Source organism: Rattus rattus, chromosome 5 (assembly GCF_011064425.1).
Source record: "Rattus rattus isolate New Zealand chromosome 5, Rrattus_CSIRO_v1, whole genome shotgun sequence".
Classification (NCBI taxonomy): domain Eukaryota; kingdom Metazoa; phylum Chordata; class Mammalia; order Rodentia; family Muridae; genus Rattus; species Rattus rattus.
In genome coordinates, this window is record NC_046158.1 from 88,537,373 (window position 1) to 88,564,778 (window position 27,406).

The 27,406-nt window shown below is 38.2% G+C and overlaps 1 protein-coding gene across 1 annotated transcript in view; it reads right to left on the reverse strand.

Moving 5' to 3' along the window:
* Positions 1-11,498: 11,498 nt before the first annotated feature.
* Bbox1 (gamma-butyrobetaine hydroxylase 1) overlaps positions 11,499-27,406 on the reverse strand; it is a 47,199-nt gene continuing 31,291 nt past the window's right edge. Inside the window, exons 5-8 of the mRNA XM_032902257.1 lie at positions 24,527-24,632; positions 17,703-17,899; positions 15,907-16,073; positions 11,499-13,033 (exon numbers count right to left, since the gene is read on the reverse strand). Coding sequence (XP_032758148.1) covers positions 12,873-13,033; positions 15,907-16,073; positions 17,703-17,899; positions 24,527-24,632 — 631 coding nt within the window. The 3' untranslated portion in view covers positions 11,499-12,872. The remainder of the gene's footprint in view (positions 13,034-15,906; positions 16,074-17,702; positions 17,900-24,526; positions 24,633-27,406) is intronic.

The following is a 27,406-nucleotide window of genomic DNA, read 5'->3' on the forward strand; positions in this document are numbered from 1 at the left end:
GACTAGAGATGGAGACAGGGCCAGGTTGTGCAAACACTAAATGTATTACGCATTATAGAATTGATATTTTATCTTAAAAGCAAGGAGAAGTCATTTAAAGGTTGACAGCATTAAAGTCCCTTGACCTTACACTCATTTTAAAAGTTCCATCTGTCTGCATAGAAGAGGGAATTGTAAATGAGTGATACTAAAAGCTATAAATCTACTTACCAAGTTGCTTTAGAAGCCAGATGAAAAAAAAAAACAAGGATTGAATTCAAATGCTGGGAAATGAAATGGAGGGATATTTAAAGTCTAAATGGAGACTTGGCCCACTGAGGCTCTCCCTCAGGTCAGGTTAGGAGAAAGGGGTTGTATAGCAGGAAAGAATCCAAATAGCAAAATTATGGTTCTTCAGTGAGAAATGATTCTGAACAAATTGAGCTTAAGTCATTCCTGACTGAGACCATTTGGCAGTTGGATATTAAAGACATGTAACTTGGGACAGAGGTTTGAGTAGGAGAGATCTACATGTAGAAAACACATAGATTAGATGGTAGTTAAAATTCTCAGTTTCCCTCATGACATTCAGTGGTGTGACCAAAGTCAAAACCCCAATGATTTGACAATAAACTGATGCTATTGGTCAAGCCTATGGAATCAAAGGAAGAGACTATTCATATTAAAAAGACAGACGGACATATTATGCATTGCATTGTTTCTACAGAAAACAGTTTCTTAGGCTACCACTCCATAGCCTTGTGCTTTCCTGCAGGCTAAATATTCCTGCTCTGGAAAGGAGGGAGAGACTGGAGGCAGTTGCAAGCATTTTCAGTGATATATACAACAAGACACATCATGGGCTATAGCATCTGGTTCTGAGTAATGATGATTAAGTTTCCTGAATATAATCATCCAAAGAATTGACTTCCCTCCAAACTCTTAATAGACTTGATGTAACTTGGATTAAGCTTTACCCTTATTGGCAATAGAGATACTCACTGTATTCCCTTTTTCTGCTTTGATTTGGACAATGTTAACTGTTCGGCTAGTTAATTGAAATGACTCCACAGGTCACCAAAGTGACATAACACATGGTTCCCTCATCTATGTCTATTTCTTCTTTTAGCCAACAACTAAAAGATTAAATAAATGAATAGTGAGAGAAGAAATTTAAGAGAAAGAAGTTATATACAAAGGTAGGGATCACTGACAGGAGTTTCTCTTTGTGAGAATATGAAACAATATAAATTTATAAACTGAAATATTTCCTCTGTTAAACATTGCTGTGGGGAAAAGATTTGAACAAAACATTTGTATAATGAAAATACTATGTGATTGGCCTTTATGGATTACTGCATACTTCTGAGATTCTGCCCATTTTCAGCCATTTGAAATACAATTTTTATGTCTATAATTTCTCATTCTTCCTTCAAAATTCAGTTCAAAATTGGTAAACTAGATAGGGGATAAAGTCTTCCATTTATTTCCATCAATGTTCAATACTTTGATGACTATCACAGACCAAAGGGCTTCTCTAAGAACTTTAGAATCTATGTAGAAGATTGCAAATTCCTAATGGAGGTCAAGACCAACTAGAACTAGTTTGGGAAGGCAGATTTAAATCAGATAACACAAACTATGGCCCTAGTCACAGACACAGAAAACATAACAAAACATAACCAGAATATTAACAGTTATGACCTTGAACCTGCCATGAGTATTATTTGCTGCTGGATGCAGAATGTCTCATTTCTTTCCCTCCCATGCTGTAAGTAAGCCTGTTAAGCTTGAACCCCATGAGGATTCTAAAATGGCTTCAGATGTAGTATCAGCTAAAGTCCAGGGACATCTTTGCCTATGGAATGACAGAATAGGAGACACATTTGCTCCACTCTTGGGTGTAGACTTGCTTACTTCAGTCCCATAGTCGACTCTGAAGCAGTTTTCTTACTTATCACCCTCTCCACCCAGTATAAAGACAGTCATCAATCATTTCAGCAAAGAGGGAGGATATAAATCAACTAAAAGATCAGTAGTTTGTCTATATACCAACAATAAACACACACTGAGAGATTGTGGACACACCCTTGTCTACCGTAGTCTCAAAGATAATAAGATATCTTGGGATAAACCTAACCAATGATGTGAAAGTCCTCTAGTATGGAAACTTCACATCTCAGAAAAGAGAGATTGAGGAGCACATTAAAAACTGGAAGACCTTTACCAATCCTACATCTGATAGAGGTCTAATATCTAATAGATACAAAGAACTCAAGAAGTTAGACTCTAGAGAACCAAATTATCCTATTAAAAATAGGGTACAGACCTAAACAAAGAATTCTCAACTGAGGAATAGTGGATGGCTGAGAAGTACCTACAGAAATGTTCAACATCCTTAGTCATCAGGGAAATGCAAATCAAAACAACCCTGAGATTCCACCTCACACCAACCAGAATGGCTAAAATTAAAAACCCAGGTGACAGCAGATACTGGCAAGGATGTGGAGAAAGAGCAACGCACCTCCATTGTTGGTGGGATTACAAGCTGGTACAACCACTCTGGAAATTAGTTTGGTGGTTCCTAAGAAAATTGGAAATAGTTCTACCTGAAGACCCAGCTATACCACTCCCGGACATACACCAAAAAGATGTTCCAACATATAACAAGGACACATGTCCACTATGTTCATAGTGACCTTATTTATAATAGCTAGAAGCTGAAAAGGCCCCAGATGTTCTTCAACAGAGGAATGGATATAGAAAATGTGGTACACATTGGAGTACTACTTAGCTTTTAAAAACAATGACTACATGATATTCTTAGGCAAATGGATGAAAGTAGAAAACACCATCCTGAGTGAGGTAACCCAGTCACAAAAGAACAGACATGATATACACTCACTGATAAGTGGATATTAGCCCAAAAGCTTGGAATATTCAAGAAACAATTCACAGACCATATGAAGCTCAAGAAGGAAGACCAGAATGTGAATGCTTCCGTCTTTCTTAGACGGGGGAACAGGATACTCACGGGAGGAAATACAGGGACAAAGAGTGGAGAAGGGATTGAAGGAAAAGTCATCCAGAGACTGCCCCACCTGGGGATCCATTCCATATGCAGCCACCAAACCTAGTCACTATTGCTGATGTCAAGAAGTGATTGCTGACAGGAGCCTGATATGGATGTCTCCTGAGAGGCTCTGTCAGAGCCTTACTGATACAAATGAGGATGCTTACAGCTAGCCATTGGACTCCAATGGAGGAGTTAGTGAAAGGACTGAAGGAGTTGAAGGGATTTGCAACTCCATAGGAAAAACAATATCAACCATCCAGACCCCTCAGAGCTCCTAGGGACTAAACCACCAACCAAAGTGTACTTCATGTGTACATGGAGTCCTTGTTATATGTTGGACCCATGACTCCAGCTGCATATGTAGCAGAGGATGGCATTGTCTAACATCAATAGGAGGAGAAGCCCTTGGTCCTGTGAAGGCTTATTTCCCCAGTGTAGGGGAAAGCCAGGGTATTGATGTGGCAGTGGGTGGGTGGGAGTGGGAGCATCTTCATAGAAGCAGGGGGAGGGGTAGGGGGATGGGAAAGGAAGGGAAAGGAGATAAAATTTTAAATGTAAATACATAAAATATCCAATCCAAATAACAACAACAACAACAACAACAACAACAACAACAACAATAATAATGGAATAAAAAAGAAAATGGAAGGATCCCCCTACCCTGTTCATGGATCAATAGCATTAATATTGTGTAAATGACCATCCTTCCAGAAGAACTTTATGTATTCAATACAATCTTAAAATTACCATACAGTTCTTAACAGAAATAGAAAGAAAATTCTAAAACTCATACGGAACCAGAAATGACCTTGTATACCAAAAACAACTAGCAAAATGGATAATACTTGTCAAAATTACCATCCCAGATTACAAGATATATCATGAAGCTATCATAATAAAGTCAGCATGGTGCTGTTGATACAAAGTCAGAAATGTGGACCAATGGAACAAAGTAGGAGAATGTATGTACTTGTAGTCATCTGATATTCAACAAAGATGCCAAAAACATTCACTGGAGTAAAGAAGCCATTTTCAACAAAAATGGAAAAACTTGATGTCTACACACAGAAGAATGAAAATATAACCATATCTATCACTGTGTACAAAAATTAACTCAAGGTGACACAAGGACATCAATTTGAAACCCCAAAAACTAAAACTTCTATAAGAAAGAATAGGGAGCAACCTGTAAGAAACTGTTGTATTAAAGGACTTTCAAAATAGAATTTCATTACCCAGGAATTAAGCCCAACAATTGAAAAATGGTACTTCATAAAACTAAAAAGCATTGCTACAGTTAAGGAACAATCAATTGTGTAAAGAAGAAATGCTGGAATAATTAGAATAGAAAAATCTTTTTTTTTTCTTTTTTTCTGTTTTTTTTTTTTTTTTTTTGGATCTGGGGACCGAACCCAGGGCCTTGTGCTTGCTAGGCAAGCGCTCTACCACTGAGCTAAATCTCAAACCCCTAGAAAAATCTTTGAACCTATGATCACTACATGGAAGAAAAAATAAATATCATGTAAGAATGAATGAATGATTTGCTGGTTAGTTTTATGTCAATTTGACATAAGTTAGAGCCATTTGAAAGAGAGAACCTAAATTGAGAAAATATTCCCATGAAATTAACCCGTGGGCAAACAAACATGTTGGAGGATATTTGACCACGCTATGAAACCCAAAATTATGTTATTTACTGGAAAAAAAAACCTGTTTCTAGTTGTGGTGTGGCTCAGTCCTTAGTACACACCTTTAATACCTCTGGCTGGAGTATAGAGATGCTTTTTGTACACACTTTTAACCCCAAATAATGAAGGTAAAATTTGTAGAAGGAAGTACCCATTTTTGATAGTGATATCTAATTGAGAAGCAGACAAAGTTATAAATCAGAGATAGATTTGACAGAATAGGATATGTCCAACTTTCAAGAGAGAGGCAAGGGAAACTACTTGAGGGACAGTGCAGAGAGAGTTTTACAGAGACAGGTTGAAAGAAAGAACAAGCTAGACACAAGTGAAAAAAGAATAAACCAGAGAATGAGAAGGAGCCAGAAGATTAAATTGCAGGAGTTAGTTTGAGGCCAAGCAGAGCAATCCAGGCTAGGAGAGAAGCCAGACTGAGTCAGTCAGCTTGAAGAAGAGCTTGAACCAGAGCAACTGTGTTGACCCAGCCAGCTAGAGCTTGGAAAGAACTAAGATGGGTGAGCTGATTCAGCAACAAGTCTCAGAGTTTAAGAACATTCTAGGCTGTTTACATTGTACTAAGTAGAGGCTAGGTTAGCAGAGAGAGGCAGTAAGCCTCAGAGATGCAACAATTACTTAAGGTGAAGAAAAGATACGTTTACACAAACCTGTGGGCCATTTTTTTAAAATTAGTTATTGACGTGTGAGTGTCCAGGCATTGTGGGTAGTACTGCTCTTGAGAAGGTGGTCATGGGATGAATAAAACGGAGGTTGAGCAAGCCACTGTGGCAAGGCAGTCAGCAGCATTTCTCCATGGCCTATGCATCAGTTCCTGGCTCCAGGTTCCAACCTTGAATTTCTGCTCTGACTTCCTTGAGTGATAAAGTGTGATCTGAGAGTTTTAAGATGAATAAACCCCCTTTCATAAATGGCTTTTGCTATGGTGTTTTATCACAGCAATAAACATAAGCAGAAAGATAGAAAGTCATGGAAAGAATCAAATAAAAAGGCAGGAGAAAAAATTTTCTAAAATCATGGAATTAAATCACCAACCATGGCTATAGCTACATATGTAGTAGAGGGTGGCCTTATCTGGTACCAGTGGGAGGGGAGGCTCTTGGTCCTTTGGAGGCTTGTTGCTCCAGTGTAGGGGGATGCTAGAGGGGTGAGAGGCAGGAGTGGGTGGGTGCCCCTTAGAGGCAAAGGAGAGGGGGGATGGGATGGGGGTTTGTGGAGAGGAGACCTGGAAGGGGGACAACATTTGAAATGTAAATAAATAAAACAGCCAATTAAAAAAATCACTACATAACAGAAATCAAAAGGCTAGTGAGTGAAATGGTCATGACTGAGGAAAGGATCTCTGATGTAGAAGTAAGACAGTAGAAATCTTATAAGTGAAAATTAGATCGAGGGAAAAATACCAAACAGTACACAGGAACGTGGAACAGCCACTAGCCATGCTAGATTCCTCATATTTTGGTGCCACGCAGCACCAAACAAACTGAAGCAATGGTTGACGCAATAATTACCAATTGCTCTCAAATTAATGTCAAAGATTAGCCCAAAGGTGCAGGCTGCTCAGAGAATATGAAGTAAGATAGATTGCAAAACTAGGATCAAACAGAAATCTAGACATAGGCTATTCAAGGTTCAGAAAAATGATGACAGTAAAAAATAGTGAGCAAATGTACCATCACTAAAGAGAAGTAAGGATAAGGTTTCCACTAGATTTCATAATCTGTGCAAGCAAATGAAGAGAGTAGCATTTTACTCTAGTAAAATATTTAAACATTGAAACAAAACCTACCAATCTTGAATTCCATAGTCTGAAAATTAAGAAACAAAATTCCCACCAAGCTGGAATTTCATATTAAATTTTTTTTTCAAATGTGAGAGAGAAGTAGATTTTTTTCAGGCAAATAAAAACTGGAAGAATGGTATGTTAAAATATGTCTCCTTTCATATGTGTACCGTGCAGTCTCCTTAGGAGATGGAGACATAGAAGATTCTCATAGGTAACTGAGATCAGATCGCCTTTGAAAAGACTGTCAACTCTTTCTACAAAGATCTTCATAAGCTCTCAGGAAACAAAAGCAAACAAACCCAACCCAACCCAACCCAACCCAACCCAACTCAACCCAACCCAACGCAAACCAAACCAAACCAAACCAAACCAAACCAAACCAAACCAAACCAAACCAAACTTAGTGTTCTATGGCTGTGAACAGACAGACACCATAATGAAGCCAACTCTTAAAAAGGAAAATATTTAATTGGTTCTGGTTTACAGTTTTCAGAGGTTTAGTCTATTATCATCATGGTGGGAAGCAAGGCAGCGTGCAGGCAGTCTTGGTGCTGGAGGATCCCAGAGTTCTGCAGCTTAATTGGAAGGCAGAAGCAAGGGACATCTGGTCCTTTACATGTGCAGGCAGGAGGGGACTGCATTCCCGCTGGGTGGAGTCTGAGCACTAGAGCCCTCAAAGCCTCGTACACAGTGACACACTTCTAACACTTTTTCAATAAGACCTCCAATAAGACTAATAGTGTTACTCCACGTGACCAAGCATCCAAACACATTCAAACCACCATACAGGCACACACGCACACACGCACACACCACACACACACACACACACACACACACACACACACACACACACACACACACACACACACATACCCCACACACACCAACACCAACCCAAACAACTAATTTCATGTTTTCTCCTTTATACGGCTGTTTAAATAAATCTTGTAATCCACTGGGTGTTGTGGTTCATGTTATTTGGTTTCAGACCCATGAGCAAGGGACTGAGGTGCATATTTTACATACCAAAGCAGATATGGCCTCCAGGTTCTTCCTGGATACCCCGCCCCTAACCGTGAACTTGCTAGTCCAGGAGCTGAGCTGCCCTACCTTAAAGGCTCTTTCCTTTAGAATCCAGACATTTTCTCCTGGGCTCTCCACTCCTCTCTCTCTCTTCTCTTTCCATGCATTTTTTTTTTTGCTCTTCCCCCTTTTTTCTCTCTCCCTTCCAATGGCAACTTCCCTGGCCTCCTTTCTTGGGTCCAGTGAGCTCCCCTGAGATCACTTTCCCTGTAGTCCTGTGTTTAATACAATCTAATCTGTCTTGAATGAGCTCATTTCATCAGCAGCAGAGAAATAATTTATCACATCCCTTTAAGTCCAGCACATGGGAGGTAGATTCCAGATAATCTCTGTGAGTTCAAGGCCAACCTGGTTTACAAAGAAAGTGTCAGGACAGCTAGGACTAGGCAATGGAATGCTTGATACAAAGTAAACACAAGCAGGACCCCTTCCCCAAACCTTAAACCTTCCAAAGTTTTTTTTGGAAAATCTGCTTATTTTTGTAACGCATGTTTGAAAAAGCCAAAGTTTGTGCAACCAGCTGAGTCGAGGAGACATTGTTTTCATTCTGTGTGGAGAACTGTATCTCAATGAGAGAGGACTTTTATTCATCTGCAATGCTCCTGGTAAATAAGGAAAAAAAATCATTTACAGAGCAGGAGTTGTTTCTTACGCTAGCTAGTTTTTATACACTCACCATGAATGAACCCATTATTTTTTTATTCTGTACACAGAAGCTCAGCATATTCTGCTACTGATAATCACTGTAGCTAGTCTTGGCAGGGACTGTTCTCATTTTTCCTCAGAAGTAAGCCTTGTGCCTAAAACAGCCCAAGACCCAGACAGAAGCCCCAAATTAAAAAAGCTCTTCTAGGAGGTACTGCTGTGGAATTGCTCTCCACACACCCACTTCCCAACATTTCTCCAACACCAATGGTCAGGAGCCAATGCACAATGTGTGTAATCTGAGCTGACGGGGAATTCCACTTGTACTAAAGTTGTAGTTATTTTTGCCTAATTCTAAATTAGTTTTAAAGGTTTGGGAAAAAGTGAGCAGATGGAACTGTCAGATATCATTAAGGGAGAAAAATATCTATTGCTTTAGAGTGTCAACATAACAGAAGCATTTAACTAAACTTTTCAGTACCGATAAAGGCGAAGGCTTTTTGGGGAAGCACCTTTATTATCATTTTATAATTGTTATGATGTGAGTTTTGACTGACAATCACCAAAGGCTAAGCTTTCAGAAATTTCCCTCTATATCTGGAATTTGTTTACTGTTTCCACAAACAATGAAACAGCACTCCAACAAATACTCTGATTTATTTCTTAAAAAGTTGTCTTAAACCACCTTTAACTCACTTTTTCCTAGAGTATAAGTAGCAATATCATTAACATCAAATGAGATTATTTTAGAGCTTCTGAGGTAGACTTAAATGTATACTTTACATTTATAACTTATTATGGTATGATTTTGCTCACAGGTAGTCCATGGACAACACGTTGGTATGATATCTTGGTCCAAAGGAACCATTCTCTCCTGCCTACAACATCTCAGAAATGTTTCACACACATGCAGTGTCTACTCTTGCTTCATTCAACTAAGATTTCTCTTGTTTTTCTGTGGTTCTCCAGTAGCAAAGAGATGACCCAGAGAGTCTACCTTATTCTATATAATCAGGACTGGCAAACAGATCACTGTGCCAGTCCCATTAAACATATTTTCTTCAGCCTCTTGCCTACCACATGTTTTCCTTATAAACTAAGTCTTTCTTGGAAGCACTTGGCACAACTGTATTATTCAAAAATTTTTGCATAATTAATTCTGTTCCCTCCTCCACCCCAGGCAAACATAGAGACATTTGAAACATCACAGTTACAGTGCATGGCGTACATGATACACAGCCGAAATTCACCAAGGAATCACCAAATAAACAAGCAGGGCATCATTTTTTTGGATGCAGACCTTTTTCATGTAGGACTCACCCAAAATTTATAGTTGTGAAGTAGAAGAGAATGAATTTTCCTGACTTTCTATTCTTGAAGAATGTGATGTTTCCAAGTGTTCATTCTGTGGTGTGGCCAGAAAGACAATTGGTTGTAAATGTTCTCAGATAATTGAAATGAGTTTAGTGAGAAGACATTAGCAGTAAGTACAAAAATGTACTCAGGGAATTTTTATGTTTAGGATAAATGAAAGCCTGAGTTAAACTTTCCATTCTCAGGAAGCCACACTGAAAAATCACCACTGTCACAGATGCTTAATGAACCTAGTTATCACTCTGGTTTCCCCAAGAAAGTCAGTGTGTTGGTCCAGCTGCAGAAGATTTGTATGTTTGCACAGGTATAAATCACAAGGTTTGCCTTTCAGTAAGTTCATGTCAAGTTGTACGTTTTACTGCAAGAGTTGCTATGGGATAGACACACATTTGATGATGGGGCCACAGATGCAGAAGAGTCAATAAACATGAATATACCATTTTATTTTAGGACACCTAAGTCTTATTCCCTGTTTAACACATCTATAAAAACTGCAATTCTTGCCACCATAGTTGATTTGAAATATGTCATCCATGGGAAGATCACACACTCAGTCCACTGGTGGGGCAAAGGCAGATGAAGAAAAGAATGGATCTAAATATGCACATGAAAAGAGACTATATTTCCCCATTTCTATTCTACCCCATGTACAAAATTGCTTTCATATTTCAGGCTGTGCATTTAACATGTTGGATGCACTAGAATGACATTGAAATTGCTTGGGATAGCTACCCGTTACTGATGTCTAAACAGTCGACCTTATTTCAGGTCACAATCCAAAGTATTGATGGTGGAGACTAATCTTTCTTCTTTCCAACAATCAAAGCAAGACCTGATATCCATTTTGAAGAAGCCATACCTATAGTGGTAGGAATTTCCATAGCAATTAAATACTAAAGGAACAGAATCATAACCCAATCTACATTTTCTTAGGTAAGACAATATTATGTTATTTGCTTTCACTTATCAGTTACCATTGATTATGTAGCTTTAAAAGAGCAGTGTAGCAGTCATGTCATAGTGAAGATAGGGTAGAAAATCTCACAAAGGACCACTGCAGATGAAGGACCACTGGAACACTCACTCAGCAGAGGTTTGGAGATGGACAGAAAGAGCAAGAAGGCCAGGCACCGCCTTCACATGGCATGTGGAGAGCCATCATATAATCTGCTCTGTGGAAGAAGGGGATTACTGCGCTTGGATCTAAATTGTTCCATAAACTACATGCATGCCTCCCTACTGTTTATAGTGTTCACCATTGTTTACTCCAAAGAAAGTACCGGGAGCTTTTACCAGTAATCCACTTCTATAGACCTCCCCAGAGAAGGAGATGTTACTGATTCCCCTACACACAGAAATGTCCCATGATCAGAATGGCCATCAGCAACTCCACTTATGTTCCAGACAGCCATTGGGATGTCACTAAGCACGTGCACTTCAGGTGGTGATTTTATAGCCACTTGGCACATGTCCACACATGGTAGGATTCTAAGGCTGAGCTGCATGCAAATATGAAGATCTTAAACTATGACAGAAAGTAAAAGGATGAAATTGTAATAGCAAGTGTCCCTATGAAGAGGAGTCTAGGGCTAGAAGGAGGCTCTGCTGAATTCTACCAAACCAGTGAAAGGGCGAACACTAGTATCTCTTAGACTGGACAAATTAGAAGAGGAATACATGCTAACAAACTCTTGCTAGGCCAGTATTTTCCTAATACCAAAACAAGATACTATAAGAATAGACAAATAAGCCAAAAATAAAAAACTACTGACTAATTTTCCTGGTGAACATAGATGTGATGTATTAATAAATTTTTTTTGTAAACTAAATTAAAGAACTTTAAAAAAGATCATACATGAGGACAAAATTGGTTTTATTGTGGGATACCACGATGCTCCAACATATACAATTTGATAAATGTTAATACAGCACACATATGAGTTATGGCAGAAATCACATGATCATCTTAATATAGTTAGAAAAAGCCCATGTTTTCCCTCAGGATAAAATGTTGGAAGAAACTAGGAGAAGAAAAATGTCTCTACATATTAAAGGCTAGATATGATGAACCTGTAAATGACATCATACTTAATGAAGAAAGACAGAGATTTCCCTCTAAAGTCAGAAATGAGGTGAATGTGATCACTCTTGCCATTCTTAGCGTAGTGCTAAGAACCTTAAACATCAAGATGAAGATGAGACAAGACATTGAAGAAAGCAAGTAAGGATAACCATGTATTAAGATGATGTTACCACAATGAAAGCCCCTCCTTTGCATGCTAACTGAAGTTAAAGATTTCTAGAAAAATAAAGTTTACACAGTTTCAAATGTCTACAACATGAAATATGAAGGTACTACCAGAATCTCAGCAAACTGGAATTCCAAAGCTTCTTTTCTCATTGGTATGGGAGGCTCAACAGACTACAACATCACGTTGTGCTATGATACCTAAGTTCCATCACTAGGGGTGTGGCCATACAGAAAGATGAGACCAGCTGGTAAGGCTGTCCAGAGGCAAGAAGACAATATTGTCCGTTCATGTAGGTTGCCAGCATCATTTACAAATGCATGAGTTGAAGACAAGGAATGAGGAGGAGTGGTTCGTCCTTAGGTGAGAGCAATGCTGGCAGTCTATGGGAACATATTTTTTAGACAAGACAAATTTAGAAAGACTAGAGTTTTCTCTTAATTTGTCATACTTGGGTTTACTCTCATGATTTAAGGATGACAAACAATGTTGGGATTATCAACTGAATGAGGTCTCTAAGCATGTACAAAAATGTCCTGCAATATAGAAAAAAAAAACCCAGATCTTCGAAAATATGAACACCCTTTGAAGTGTGCTAATGATATGCAGTCATGAACAATGAGACCATGTAGGCAACTGAGGAGGAACATATTTTAAGATCTTCTATTTGAAACATAAGCTTTATTCATGCATAAAAAAGTTTTATTTGCCAGAAAGGTTTGTTAGATAATACTCACTAATGCAAAGTCAGAGAATACATGCGGCAGAAGGGATGCTTTGAGACTGCTCCTTACCATGACGTTTAATAAGTGATATCGAATGAGATTACAAGGAAGAAGACTCTGATGAGAGAAGCTGCATGTTCAGTTTTAAAGAAATTATTATGTGAATGCTATTGATCATGATATGAGAATAGCCAGGCTATAGATAACAACATTCAGTCGTTGGACGTGCACTACAGTTTAAGGCCAGGATATTCAGTTCCCATTCATGACTCTCTGTCTCAGAATACGAAGCCTTGACATCACTACATCCCAGTCAGCATAAGCTCCTTCCAGATGGCGGGATATCTCAGTTCCTGCTTCATAGCTGCGACGTCCATGAAGCAAGCGCCAGTTGTCAAAGGTAATCACATCACCTAGGTAGGAGAATATTTTAACATGAATAATTTGTATTTATATGATTTACAAAGATAAAATTTATTATTTACAAAGTAGAAATTATGCCTTTGGTTGTAAATAACAAAATCTCCATGTTCAAATCTGCTGCCCAACATAATAATTATAATTAGTAAGAATGAACTATATTCACAAAGAAACCAAATAACAAGAAAATGCAATATGCAAGATGTCACCATTACTCAGTTATCATAAAAAACAGAATGTTTTCTTTTATAAACATAATCACACATTTAATTTTTAACTAATTAATTTTGTTCATGAACAGTTTTTACATGACAGCACATTCTCCCCCTCCATCTTTATTAAATTGGGTATTTCTTATTTACATTTCAAATGTTATTCCCTTTCCTGGTTTCCAGGCCAACATCCCCCTAATCCCTCTCCCTCCCCTTCTATATGGGTGTTCCCCTCCCCATCCTCCCCCCATTACCGCCTTCCCCCCAAGAATCCCTTTCACTGGGGGTCCAGCCTTGGCAGGACCAAGGGCTTCCCCTTACACAGGTGCCCTTACTGGGCTATTCATTGCTACCTATGAGGTTGGAGCCCAGGGTCAGTCCATGTATAGTCTTTGGGTAGTGGCTTAGTCCTGGAAGCTCTGGTTGCTTGGCATTGTTGTTCATATGGGGTCTCGAGCCCCTTCAAGCTCTTTTCAGTCCTTTCTCTGATTCCTTCAATGGGGTCCTGTTCTCAGTTCAGTGGTTTGCTGCTGGCATTAGCCTATGTATTTGCTGTATTCTGGCTGTGTCTCTCAGGAGAGATCTACATCCGGTTCCATGACAGCACATTCTAATTACCCTCCTATCCCCACTCCACTTTATCCCATCTCTACCACTGCCTACCCCTATGACATCCAGTTCCTTTTCCAAATTCTTGACCTTTGATTTTTTTGTGACCTCTTTAGTTTTGGGTTGAAACTCTCCGTGGGAACTTGTCAGGGTCATCTGTGGAACACAACCATAAGCAATGGCTCCCCACATACATCATACCATTTAAACTTTGTAGATTGATGGACTTTTATGGAAATTGTTTTATAAATGATTTTTCTCTGGGTAAGGCTTTTGTGTGCTATTTTTTGCAAAATTTTCAATAATAGACATTCCATCCCAGTTTAAGAGCTTTAAGTAACTGTGAGGATAGTGAAATATTTGGCTGATAGCCTATATTTCTCATATTTTATATACATTTTTTCAAAAGGAAATACTGAGAAGTTAAGCTCCTCATATGTGAGAAAACTCAAATTGCAGCGTATACCCAAAGCTACTCTGACACTAAATGGTGAAATTTGGATTCCAACTCCTGCTATTCTTTTTGTATGTATTTTTCCCATGATGTTTTTATTTTATATGGTGTTAGTCCTACAGTAAATCTGCTTTGACTGTATGCCAAAGGCTTTATGAAGTTATCTACTTCTATTCATGCACTTTATTATGTCAAAGAAAATTTCTAAAAACAACTCAATTAGGTTTGGTATGTGTGTGTCTGTAGTCCCATTTTCTTAGGTGAATGAGGGAGGAAGTATTAATGGAGCCAAGCTCAGGCTCAGTTTTATAGTGAGGACAGAAGGGGGAGAGTAGGAAGAGATAAAGAGGTGCAGGGGTTGAAGCGATGTCTTGGCAATTAAGAGTATTGCTGTCCCAGAGGATCCTTACTCAATATCCAGCACTCACACTGTGCCTCACAACTGTCTGTAACTCCACTCTCTGGAGATTGGATGTCCTTTTCTGGACTCTGAGGGCATTATATAACGATTAGTGAACAGAAATGCATCAGGCAAACAGACACATGAAAAGGTAGATAAAAATCTTAAAAATAAAACAATAAAAAAATGTTCAAATTGGCCAAACTAGTGGCAAAGAGAATTATGACTTTTATTGCAAATAACATGCAAATCTCTGTGTTCGTATCTAGTTTTCAACATGGTGTCCATAATCAATAAAGATATGCTGTAATCACTATGAAGGGAGATCTTATGTGTTCCCTTTGTGAAAACTGATAGTTATGTAAAATAAGATACATTATTAATTAACTCAATTTCACCATAATATGTATACATCTCAAAACATATACACAGTAAACATTCACAATTTTATTGTGAATTAAAAAACAAATAAGAGAAAATAGTCCAAGTTTGGTGATACTTTAATCAGTAGAGATTGTCCAGAAAAAAATATCAATATTTGCTTATTCATTCCAATCCCTGGAATAGGCAGAGTCCTGCTTTATTTTTAGTATTTTGCTAGTTAAGTTTTATCAGTGAACATTACTCATGTATTTTGGAGTGGGACTTACAAAGATAATTTTGTTTAGCAAGAGAGACTTTAAAATAAACTTCAGTTGTACTCTATATTTTCACTATTTTGAGAATTGATGCTTTTATAGGAATGTGAGCAATCTTCATGTTGTAATTTCTATACCATTTCTTAGAATCTAGGTTGTGCTCATGAAACTTTAATATCATACAATATTTGGTGTAAGGGAAGATAGCATTCTTTCTTAGATTTGAGACAGGGTGGCTTTAGTTAATAAAATAAGGAAAATCACACAGGTGACACAGAAGAGTTTTCAAAAAGCTATCAGAGCAGAAAATGTAAAAAAGTTTTAATATTAAGCATAGGCTTCATCTGGCCTCGCTTGGAATGATTTTTAGATGGAAAGCTCTTAAATTTCACATGCTAGGATTTCCATGAGAGTTTGATTAAAGGACTATTTTTAAGTCTGGGGAATTAGCTGCCTAGAAGTGGAGTTGTCAAGAGCCTGCTATTGGGACAAATCGGATGCTCACTAGTAGTCTGCTGTAGAACCAATCTGGATGTCATTTTGCTCCACTGACCTGGATTCATCTTGAAGGTGTACTTGTATTCTTTGCTGTTCATGAGGTCAACAAACTCCTTCAGAGCAGCGTAGAAAGGCTGAACTCTTTCAATGGGGACATCGAAGACTGTATCTCTGGTTGCATTGTTGAAGTTGATGCGAACCACTTGGCCTTTATCATCCACCCTATTTTATTTAAAAGGCAAAATTAACATCTAATAAGTATCAATTTACTTTGGAAGATATGTTTGAAATATAGCACACATAAAAAGATACAAATTAAATGTAATGGGTAGATGTGGCTTAGATACATGTTCACAGTATGCATATTGTGTTTGCTTATATCAAGCTAAAAACCCAAATAGCATTTTCAGAAAGTAGTGTTTGAATTTAACTGTCAAGTTACAACTAAGATTCTTGATCTGCTAGGTGCAAAGGTCCATGCCTGTCAGATGGGTGAGGCGTGAGGATCTCAGGGTTGAAAACAACACAGAGTTGTATAGAGATGTACGTTCAAAGGGGAAAACTCACCTCACAGTTTCCACAGAATAACTTAGGTTTTTTGGTTATTTTTATTGGTTATTTCATTTACTTACATTTCAAATGTTATCCCCCTTTACATTTATGTTTATCTAAAATTTATTCCTGAAATTTATTTTTTCTTCATTTTTCCTATCCAACTTATCCAAAAACCCATCTATTTCTACACATAGATTGTATCTGTTCAGTGGTTTGCTGAATTCTCATTCAGGGAGGTTGACCCTGCAAGTTTTGTCCTTAGAAAGTCTCTAGAGCTACACATCTCGTGTATCCTCAACTCTGCTTTCATTTTAGAACGTGCAATGTTCTTTTTAAACATTCATTATAATTTGGCTGAAAAATTTTAACATCCCCCTCTACTAAATCTAAGCTCTATAAATGTAGGGTTCTTCTTTTTTCCTTTGGTGCATCCCAAATACTAAGCAGTACCTGGGTCCCCATAAACACATGCTGACTGAAGGAATGAAGCCTATGTGTGGAAAGAGAAGTTAATTGAATATGTAAAGAAGAAAAGGAAAAAAAGCAAATATTCTAATTAAGAATGAGGACCAACTCAGTCAAGAAACGTATGATATGTCTCATCATGTACTCTCAATAAGGTTTAAGAAAAACAGTATCATAAAGTAGTGTATGTAGGACATAAATATGATTTCTGCTGACTTAACACTTTATGAGAGATGTTTTATTTTTAGTCCATGTGGCTAAAATGAGACAGATTCTGCTCTGGAGATGCACATGGGATCCAGCTGTGGTTAACTAGCACTGTGAAATCTTCTAGTATGGTCATTGTAGTGATGTTCTAACGGATGGACCTAGACATGACTGGGCGGGGAGTCATCCAGCTGGGCCACAATTTTTACAAAACAAATGCTATCTTTGCTAGCCTGAAGGATGTTGAAAATTTTGGGACTTGTGAGAAGTATCTCTGAAAATGAGGCCAAGACAAAATGACAAAGGTAAGAAGGAAAAGCAACAGCTTCTGGCTGGCAGGACTTAACTCCTGCATCCATTTTCAAACATATTCATTCCCTTCCAGCTGTAAAGGTGCTAACACCTCTAATCACATTGATTATAACAAGGCAGAGTTCAGACTTTAAAAATGGAGTATGCATGAATTCTTAGTTACCAGAAAAATCTAACACTGATTATGAACAAATTTTAACTTATTTTTTAAAGCAAAACCCATTTTCTTTTCTCTCCTAGTAACCTATTAAGTCACAGCTGAACTGTTTAACCCAATTGTTCCAATGGCAGGGGATTTATAAGACTGCTCACTCTATAATCTTGTGTTTAGACTGCACAGAGAAATCACAGTAATCCACTCCGATGTCTGTAAAATCCACAAAGGTGGAGGAGAGAATAGAAAAAGCCTGGGGGTTCTTCTCCTTGAGCTTTTGGCACACATTAAACCCATCTACGATTTCAGAGTCACCTCCTGTGACTGTTTGCTTGATACAGTGCAGAAGCTGAACCTGTAAGGAGAAATGAGAAGGAGTTAAAAATAATGCCACCTACTTTAAAAGATCAGTATGTCAAATATTCAAAAGACAGGAGTTAAAAATCAGCAAACTTAAAAATATCTATTTTCTTATGTCAGTACTGAGGGGAATTAGGGATGAAAAGTTGCTTACAATAATGTGATGTATTTCAAGCCTACTGCAGTTGAAGACGTGACTGTAAGAATAATGCTCACTGGTAGGGCACAGATTATAGAATTTGTAGGCAGAGAAGCCAACGGCAGAGGCAGGTTTAAACTGGGTAGTGGACCATGGATAAGACTTGGGTTACATGAAATAAGAAGGAGAATGCAAAGAGGTGACTGAGCTGATAGGTCTGAAAAATGCATAGTTTACAGGATGATAAAACCTTAGCGACAGCAGATTGGTAGAGCGGGAGAGGTAGGCCAGGCTGGCAGAATGACTGGCTTTTGTCATCAACAGTCTTAAATGTCAGATGAAGGATTCTTGTACTCGCTGTTGTGCCTAAGGGTCATTCACTCTGGAGATAATATGGTCCAAACTGAAGAATCTTGTATCGCTCTAGTGGTGCTGCACACACACACACACACACACACACACACACACACACACACACACACACACACACACACCAATTTTAATATGGGAACATGCCAAGCCATAGTTTCTTGAAACTTTAATGAGACAGTTCATACATGTAGATGTTGAGACGATGAATTAGGGTGAGACTAGGGGAAGAAATGGTGAACTAAGTGAGAAAAGTATAATTGTTCCATGTATTAAGGGAATATGGTGAACGTATTACAATTTGAGAGGCAAAACAAAAGTTAATTTTGTTTTTGTGAATAGGGTTTTTAATTGATTTTGTGATTCCTTGTGGTAAGTCAGTTTACATTGGTTGATTCTGTACTTAAGTTTAGAGCCTGGTTTTCTGCTTGAAGGAACTAATGACATTCTCTTGGGAAAATTTTGCGTTTACTCATTCCATTTTAGATCATTGTCTCACTGATTACTTATAGAATAAAAGAAGAAAGTGTGATGAAATATCCATACTTGGATGGATATTAGTATTAGCGAGAAAAATATTCGCTTAGCTTGATTTTCTCCACAAATGGTCTAGAACAGTGGCTACTAAGGCATTGATAAACACGTTGGATTTTTGTTGTGTAATGTAGTAGTCACCAGTTCCACGTGGCCATTGTACACTTTAAGTATAGTTATTATGGCAAAACAATTTAATTAAAATTATGTTCCATTTTTCTTTTTTGCACAAGTCTGCATGTGGTTGGGTGCATGTGCATGTTTGCATGCATGTGGTTACATGTTATGAGTGAGTATATGTGAGCATGTGCACATGTGTGTAGCGTCCTAAAGCTAGCACTGAGGTTTCTCTCCATTGCTCTCCACTTTATTTATTGAGGCAGCATTTTTTGGTAGAACCTAGAACTAGCCAAAAAGGTTAGCTAGCAAAGTAGGTTGATTGGAGGATGTCTGGTATGTTTTATCAGTGCTGAAATTACAGGAGAGATGCAATGTGGAGATTCAAACTCTGCCCTTCATATATGCCTTGTAGGTGTTTTATCTGCTGGGCCACAGGTTTTATATCAATTCTTATGATTTTATATATAAACTACTTTCAATAATAATTATTTTCTGTATGTTACTTTTTATGATAGCACTTAGAATTTGATAAACTTATCTTTAGCTTGAAGATAGAGATATTGAAATACAGAGTTATGAAAGTATATAACAAAAATATGTGATAAAGATGATACTCGATCTTTGACTTGTTTGTTACAAATCCAAAACACAGAAAGTCCCCCTCATTTCAGGAGTCCATTTAGAGCAATCCAGTCTTAGGTGTTTATGTGCTCACATATGCAAAGATCAATTCTTATTCCCAATGTTGGAAGATAACTCAAATTAGTAGTGATTGACTCTTCAAACGGAGCAACTTTTTTTTTTCATAAAAATTGCCTAGAAGCATTCAGAATGCCAACAAAACAGTCACAAGTTATTTTTTTGCATCTACAGAGTGATGTTCAGCTAACGGAACAATTATCTTTGTAAAAGCTTCATCAAAGACAACTGAAGATGAAAGAAAAAACCCAAACAAAACAAAACAAAAACCAAGCTACTGTCCCCATATATAACTAATTTGTGCTGTGCACCAACAAGAACTTCCTTTAAATTCCATGCCAATTTACAGCCCCCAGACTATACTAGGCAAGGTTAGTGGCTATTGAAAATGCCACCAGGACAGGGCTAGGTAAAGACACATTTAGTAGTGTGTTAACTATACAAAAAAGACACTGTACAGTTTAAAAACAAATCATACAGACTTACATTTCATTCTTCTTTTTTTAAAGGAGTGAATTGTGTACAGAGATGCTAAATGCTTTATAAACCAGAAAAAAAACCCTGCTAGAACCAACTCATTCATCATCATCTTCTTCTTTCTCTTTTTCCTCCCCTTCCTCACCCTCTTTATCCTCCTCCTCTTTCTCTCCTTTCTTTTTCTTGTCCTTTTCAGCCTTGACCACCCCCTTTTTGACTGCATCAGGTTTTCCTTTACCTCTGTAGGCAGCAATATCCTTCTTGTACTTCTCCTTCAGCGTGGCAGCCTTCTTCTCATAGGGCTGCTTGTCATCCACAGCAGTGTTGTTCCACATCTCTCCTAGTTTTTTTGCTACATCACCAATGGATAAGCCAGGATGCTTGCCTTTAATTTTTGGGCGGTACTCAGAACAGAACAAGAAGAAGACTGAAGGAGGCCTCTTGGGTACATTGGGGTCTTTGAACTTCTTTTTGGTCTCCCCTTTGGGGGGCATGTAGGTTTTCATTTCTCTTTCGTAACAAGCCTTGTCAGCCTTTGCCATATCTTCAAATCTTCCACCTCTCTGAGCACTTCTTGGAGGACTCTGAGAAGTTGACAGAAACATCCGCATGCTTCTTCTGCTCCTCCCAGGCAGGTTTGCACAAAGAATGCATATGAGGACATTTTGCCTCTCAGCTTCTTAGGATCTCCTTTGTCCATATTTAGTTGATTTTCCTTCGTGAGGCAGAGTTGCCCAGAACCTGTCCAGCTTTAGCTCACCCTGGCGGTGTCTCTGTGGAGCTCAATGTACTGCTGTGGCCTGAGAATGGGAGCGGGACAGACAGCCACCTCACTCTCTCTGCTCTGAAGGAGCAGCATTTTAACTTTGAGAACTGACTGAACAAGTCATTTTAGAAACGTTATCTCAGCAGGTCAAGAAAGACCAGGGAACATGGAGACCTACACAAAGGAGAAGTAGCCACTTCAGCTACAAGTTTATGAACTCTAAAAGATAGAACAAGAACACAAAGTTGTTCTCAAGAGAATAATAGTGGCTAAATTCTTTTGAATTTTGCCAAAATGGAACCACTGATTCAAATGCTAGTTTAAAAAAGTTGATATCTTTACATATGAACATACCAAATAATATCTCCTTTTGTGTTGTTATGTTTTAATACAATCTTATAAAAGAAAATAGCTCATAGAGTCTGACAATATTTCACCACTGATCCAAAAGCTAAATATACTCCTGTCATATATAAAACCCAATTTTGTTTCACATAAATCATTCAGAATAAAAAATTCCTTTCTAAATATTTCCTTATGGAAGCATGTGACTTCTGGCCCAGAGAAAAAAGTGAGTGAGGCCACATCTGTGTGTCATTTAAGATGTGTCTTCTCATCTTGATCAAGTTGAACCCTTACCAGGAAAGTAATTTTCCAGATCATTGCAAACATACTGAAAAGAACATTTACCTTTTCTATTTGTTAAAGAAAAGATCAAACTTTGGTATTAAAAGACTCTTCATGATTCAAAATGGAAGATTCACAATGACACAGCCTATCTGTGTTTATCTGCTAGAATGAAAACAAGTCAGGGATTCATTATTTAAAAACTATGGAAAGCCATTGGCTTTGGACGCCTGCTTTGGCTTACTGCACACTTCATGGCTTCTCTAGAGCAGATGGCTCTTGTGTCTATCATGCACAAAGACGTTTTAAGTTTTGAGTGATAAAGAAGTTTAAGATTCAGTTACTGTCCTTGAAGAATTTGTAAAATATGATAATATCTATAAATAACCTATCACTTCATATATTGTGGACGTTAGTAACTCCAGTGTTGACTCATAATGGTGTGTTAAACATATAGGCAGAGATGTAAGTTCAAGTCCAGGTTCTTCATTCAGGAGTGGTTGTCCTAGAAAACCTTATGTTTCATGTTCCTGTCTAATGCAGCAAGGCATAATCAAGTTTGTCTACCCTAAATGATTTCTATGAGAAATTGTGTAAAGAAGCCAAAAACTCTGAGAAAGCATAAAATACTGAGACGATGCAAATATTATACTTTAGGTATTTTTTGGAAGCCATTGGATCATTTTTTTTCCTTAGGATTTCAGTTTTTACTTAGAAACAAACTTAAACTCACAAAAAATCCAAACATAACTTAAAAGTTCAAGTAGGACTTTCAGTTATCCAGATCCGTTTTTCTAAGTTGTTCTACATTCCACATCTCCAAGCAACTGTTTGCAGATGGAATGCGCTGAGTGGTTTGGTGTCTCTGGACCACATTCAGAACAAACCTCATTGTTCCTTTCCTTCTCCAGCTCCTGTCCCAAAAGGTGATCAGAGGAGTCATTTCTCTGCTGTTGTTTGGTTCAGAGAAATCATGTGATGCTTTACAATCAATGTAATAATTTAAAACATATGAAGTCAAACACTAGCTTAGCTAACTAGTTCTGGCAAGAACAATGGTAAGAACCCGGGTACAGGGAAAACACGTTCAGTTACGATGTTGGCCAAAAAGAATTCATTTTGATTTTGGCCCATTCATTCTTAATTAATTCAAGAATTGCCTAACTTTTTAATCTATCTCTGAAGATATGGATTTGTATGTGGTTGTTTAAGTTCAGTTCACTTTAGCGAAAAACCTAGGGCTACACTGTCTTCAGTTTTCTGACTGTTTTTTGGTTTAAGAAAATAATGATTTTGTAAAAATGTGTTTGGTTTGGGAAGATGATTTGTAAAGATGTAGAGGGAAAGTCAAAATTTTCATGGATAAAACTGCTTCCTCTTTGGCAGGCAATCTTGGTGCGCTAGAAGAGAGCACCCAAGAAGAGTGTGGCTATTCTGTTCCATATGCTGATATCCCCTTTATAATCCACTTTTCCAGCTCTTCATGAGAGCAATCCACTTTCTTATCTCCTCAGTCTGGGCCAGTCTCTTTAATTGCTTAGACAAATAAAACATCACTGAAGAGACCGTATGCTGATCACTGGCCTAGGTCCCAAGAACTCACACATGCTTTGGCTTGCTCACTGAAAATGTTGCCAGTTGTCATGTGAGAAAGACTAGGCTAGCCTGTTGGAAGAGAATAAACTAGGGGGAGCAGAGTCAAACCATCTCAGGGCCATCTGAAGTGAGCTGTTTCCTAGCCAACCTAACAGCTGACAAGAGCCAGATGACTGAAAACAATAACCGCTTAGCTGAGCACAGCTCCAATAATAAAAACACATGTGCGGAGTATCTAGCTGTTTATTATGATGTTAATATTGATCATTATTATTTATCACAGACAGGGTTTGAACAGCCTAATACATGCTGGTCAAGCACTCTTACCATTGAGCTGCATCCTCTGGTAGTATTTTGCTAAGCTTTTGATTTCACAGGAACTACTCATCAGTTCAACTTTGTGGGTTTGATGCATGCATGTAAGGGTGAAGGTGTGCACATGCCCAGGTACACGCATGAAGGGATGGGGCAGAATGTCAATTGGTCTTCTCATACTGATTCTTCTTTTAAGCTGTTAAATTGATGAGATGTGTGTGATGTGGTATGTGGTGTGTGTGTGTGTGTGTGTGTGTGTGTGTGTGTGTGTGAGTGTGCGTGCACATGCATACCTGTGTGTAAGCAGCAGATCAACATTTCCTCAGTTACTCTCCATGATATTTTAGGAACAGGGTCTATCATTGAACCTGGAACTCAACAATTGGGTGCACTAGCTGGCTAGCATGCCTTGGAGAGCTTTTTTCTGCCCTCCCAGAGCTGGATTTACACACACACACACACACACACACACACACACACACACACACACACACACACACACACACCTTGACCTGGGTGACAGGTTTCTGAACACAGCTCCTTTTGTGTTTTGTGCAGCAAACACTTTTATCAATTGAGCTAGCTCCAAAAAACCCAATTTGGAAAGTTAATTCATTTGCTGATACAAGGGATACCCACGTGACTGCACACCACACCTCCACATTACCTTCTTGTTTAACTCTTACGGGAGTGATACATGTGCAGAAAAATCCCAAGATATATCGCTGTCTTTAAATTTGTCTTGGTGAAGCAAAATACCCAATAGTTATATCCAAGCAGATGAATGAAAATGTCCTTTTCCCTTTAAAAAGTGAGGACATGTAGAACTTAGGCCCAAGACATTTGTGAGTTCAGATTGTGCTCAGAAAAGAAGATGGACAGAAGACATATCCAGCAATGAGATATATTATGTAGACTAAGTCCAGGGGAACATTGTTTCTTGGCCTGGCTTGTGGAAAGTGTGTTGAAGCTCACCTTACCCCAGGTGGATGGTGGAGGGCTGGGTAGTCTGTGTGGAAGCTGAGCTTCCCAGTTGTGTAAGCCACATTGTTGGCATCAATCTTGTCCTGCACTTGCCAAGTGTGTCTGCAAAATACAAGAAACATGTGTTTTAAAAGGTTGACACTAAGCCAGAGGAAATGTGTTACAATGCATTTGCTATGAGAGGGGAAATGGAAACTTTCCATTTTATGAAATAATTAACATAATGACTAACAGCCAGAAAAAGTTCAACCTTTCTTTCTTTTAAGTGGCTCTTTCCGAAATGGCATTTCTGTATTTCTCCTGTCAACTCACCGATGAATAGCACACAAGCTAGCCTCTCCCATATGATTGGTAGAGAGGTTCATATTGGGATTATTAATCCATTTGATTAACTACAAAAATTCATACATTATAAAATGAACAATTTTAAAATGAACAAGGTAGTGGCATTTAGTACATCTAAATGGTAGCACTATTTCTGAGTCTAGTTATTCTAAAAACATGAACTTATTCTTAGCTAATACCTGTAGTGGTTTGAAAGAGAATGTTCCTCATAGGCACAGATATCAAAACACTTGGTCTCCAGTAGGTGATACTGTTTGGGGAGGTTTATGAGGCATGGCGTCATGAAAGGAAATGCATTACTGAGGTAGGCTGTGAGAACTTCAGGCCTCACTATACTTGCAAATTTTTCTCTTTATGCTTGCAGTGGTAGATGCAAGATCTCACCTTCCTGTTCCTGCCTGCATACCTGTTGATGCTGACACAGTGAATTTTCATGCTTCTAGAACTGTATGCCCACCCAACATTTTCCTGGGTGCTGGGATCTGAACTCTGTGCTTACACAGCAAGTGGTTTACATACAGAGCTGCTATCCTTGACCCACTTTAAAATTGCTTAATCTACAGGTTTTCTCTTCAAACTATTCTCTCAATTTAGTGTTTGAAGAAACATTGGATTTTAACCTAGAAAGCATGGCAGTTTGGACTTGGGATTCATACTGCCATTCAACACATTTTGCTACTTTTTGTACCTCTAGGGAGCTAATGGATAAATGCAAAGGTTTAGTATCTAGGGCAAAAAACATAGGTTGACCTAGGAGCTGTATGTCAAGACACAATGTCCAGGTTTCTCTGGCGTACAGCTTTGTCTGCATAGATCATTGGAGGATACTCACTGTTAGTTCAGTGAGGCAGTAGGGAATGCCAACGAGATGGGATGCAGGGTCCTCATTTCAGAATATTTGAGTTTAAGAGATCCACGGTAAGGTGCGGGGTCAATAATTCTGAATTTTAGAAATTGACCCAACAAGTCTCCATTCCATGACATAACTTCTTCCTGAAGAACAGTCTCCACACTGAACTTACATCATCCACAACCAAGTGCAGAAGGTTGTGCAGGTCTCAGTTCAGGAGAAGAACAAGTGGCTTTAGAAAGCTATGAGTTATAGCGTTGAAACTGAGGTTCAAAACACTAATTTCAGGTTTCTAAAACATCTTCCTTTTCATTGTTATTTTTATTTTCAAGTTTAATCTCATATGAAACTAGTAATAGAGCACTATCAAGTTGTTATGAAGAAAGCAGCATAGGCCATAAGATAACAGAACACTGACATCCTCTTCCAGGTAGGTCTGGCCTCCCACAACCAAAAAGTGTCATGTTTTCCTAACTTTTAGAAAAGCTTTATTTTAGCCAGGCACTTTAATCCCAGGACTTTAAGATCAAAATCTATGAGTTCAAGGCTAGCTTGTATCTTTATGCACATGCATGTAGGTGCTTGTGTATGAGGCACAAAAAGGATGTGAGATTCTCTGGAGATGAAGTTACATGTATTAGTGAGCTATGGGAGGTAGGTGCTGGGAACTGAACGCTGATCCTTTGGAAGAGGAACAAGAGCTCTTAATCACTGAGTCATCTCCCCAGATCTATAATTTTTGATTTTGTATAATTTTACTATTTACAACCCCTTCTAATGAGTCTAGTCATCTATGAAATGGTTCCATATGTGAATAACCTCTGTCAGAAATAGAAATGTAAATACAAAACGTATACTTAGGAAAGAAAAAAATTCTTAAGTGAAGACCAAACTAGAAGCAATGAGAAATGAAATGCATACAACAGATAATGTGTTTAAGTGGCTAGGAGATAAAAAAGAGATGACTTTGAAATTAAGTAAAGAGGGCTAGAGAGGTAGCTCCTCAACGGTTAAGAGGACTTCCTCTTGCAGAGGACCTTGGTTCAATCCCCAACACCCACATCTGGTGGTTAACAGCTCCTGTTCCAGAAGATCCTTATTTTGTCCTCAAGGGCTTACATAGAGCTAAGTAGGTGCTCACACATGTGTGCATGCACACACACTCAATAAAAAATGAATAAATAACATTAAACACAGAGAGAATATGTAAGGTAAGAGAAAGGAAGAGTGTAGGAAGGCAGTAAGAAGACCGAACACATGCATAATGGGACTTCCATAAGATGGAACCCTAGACAAAGGAACAGAATAAATAGAAAAATTTCAAGAAAAATAACTTGAAATTTTAAAGGAAAACTTGTACTGCTCATTGAAGAACTGACCTCAGAACAACTCATACCAAAAAAATGGCATGTGAAATGACCAGACTTCAAAGAAAAAAAAACAAAACCTTAGTGTCCAGGTAGAGAAATTACATTACTCATAAGGAAAATCAAATCTGATTACCAATAAAACTCTCCTGACTTGTTAAACGTGATGTGAACCAAGAATTCTTTATTGAGCTAGGCCAATTTTCAAGTAGAAGAGTCTTAAGCTGCTGTCAACATTCAAGAATCCAGAGAATATCGTTCCCATGGGTCTTTCCTGAGAAATTTACAAGAGGCTGAGTTTCAGACAGGCAAAA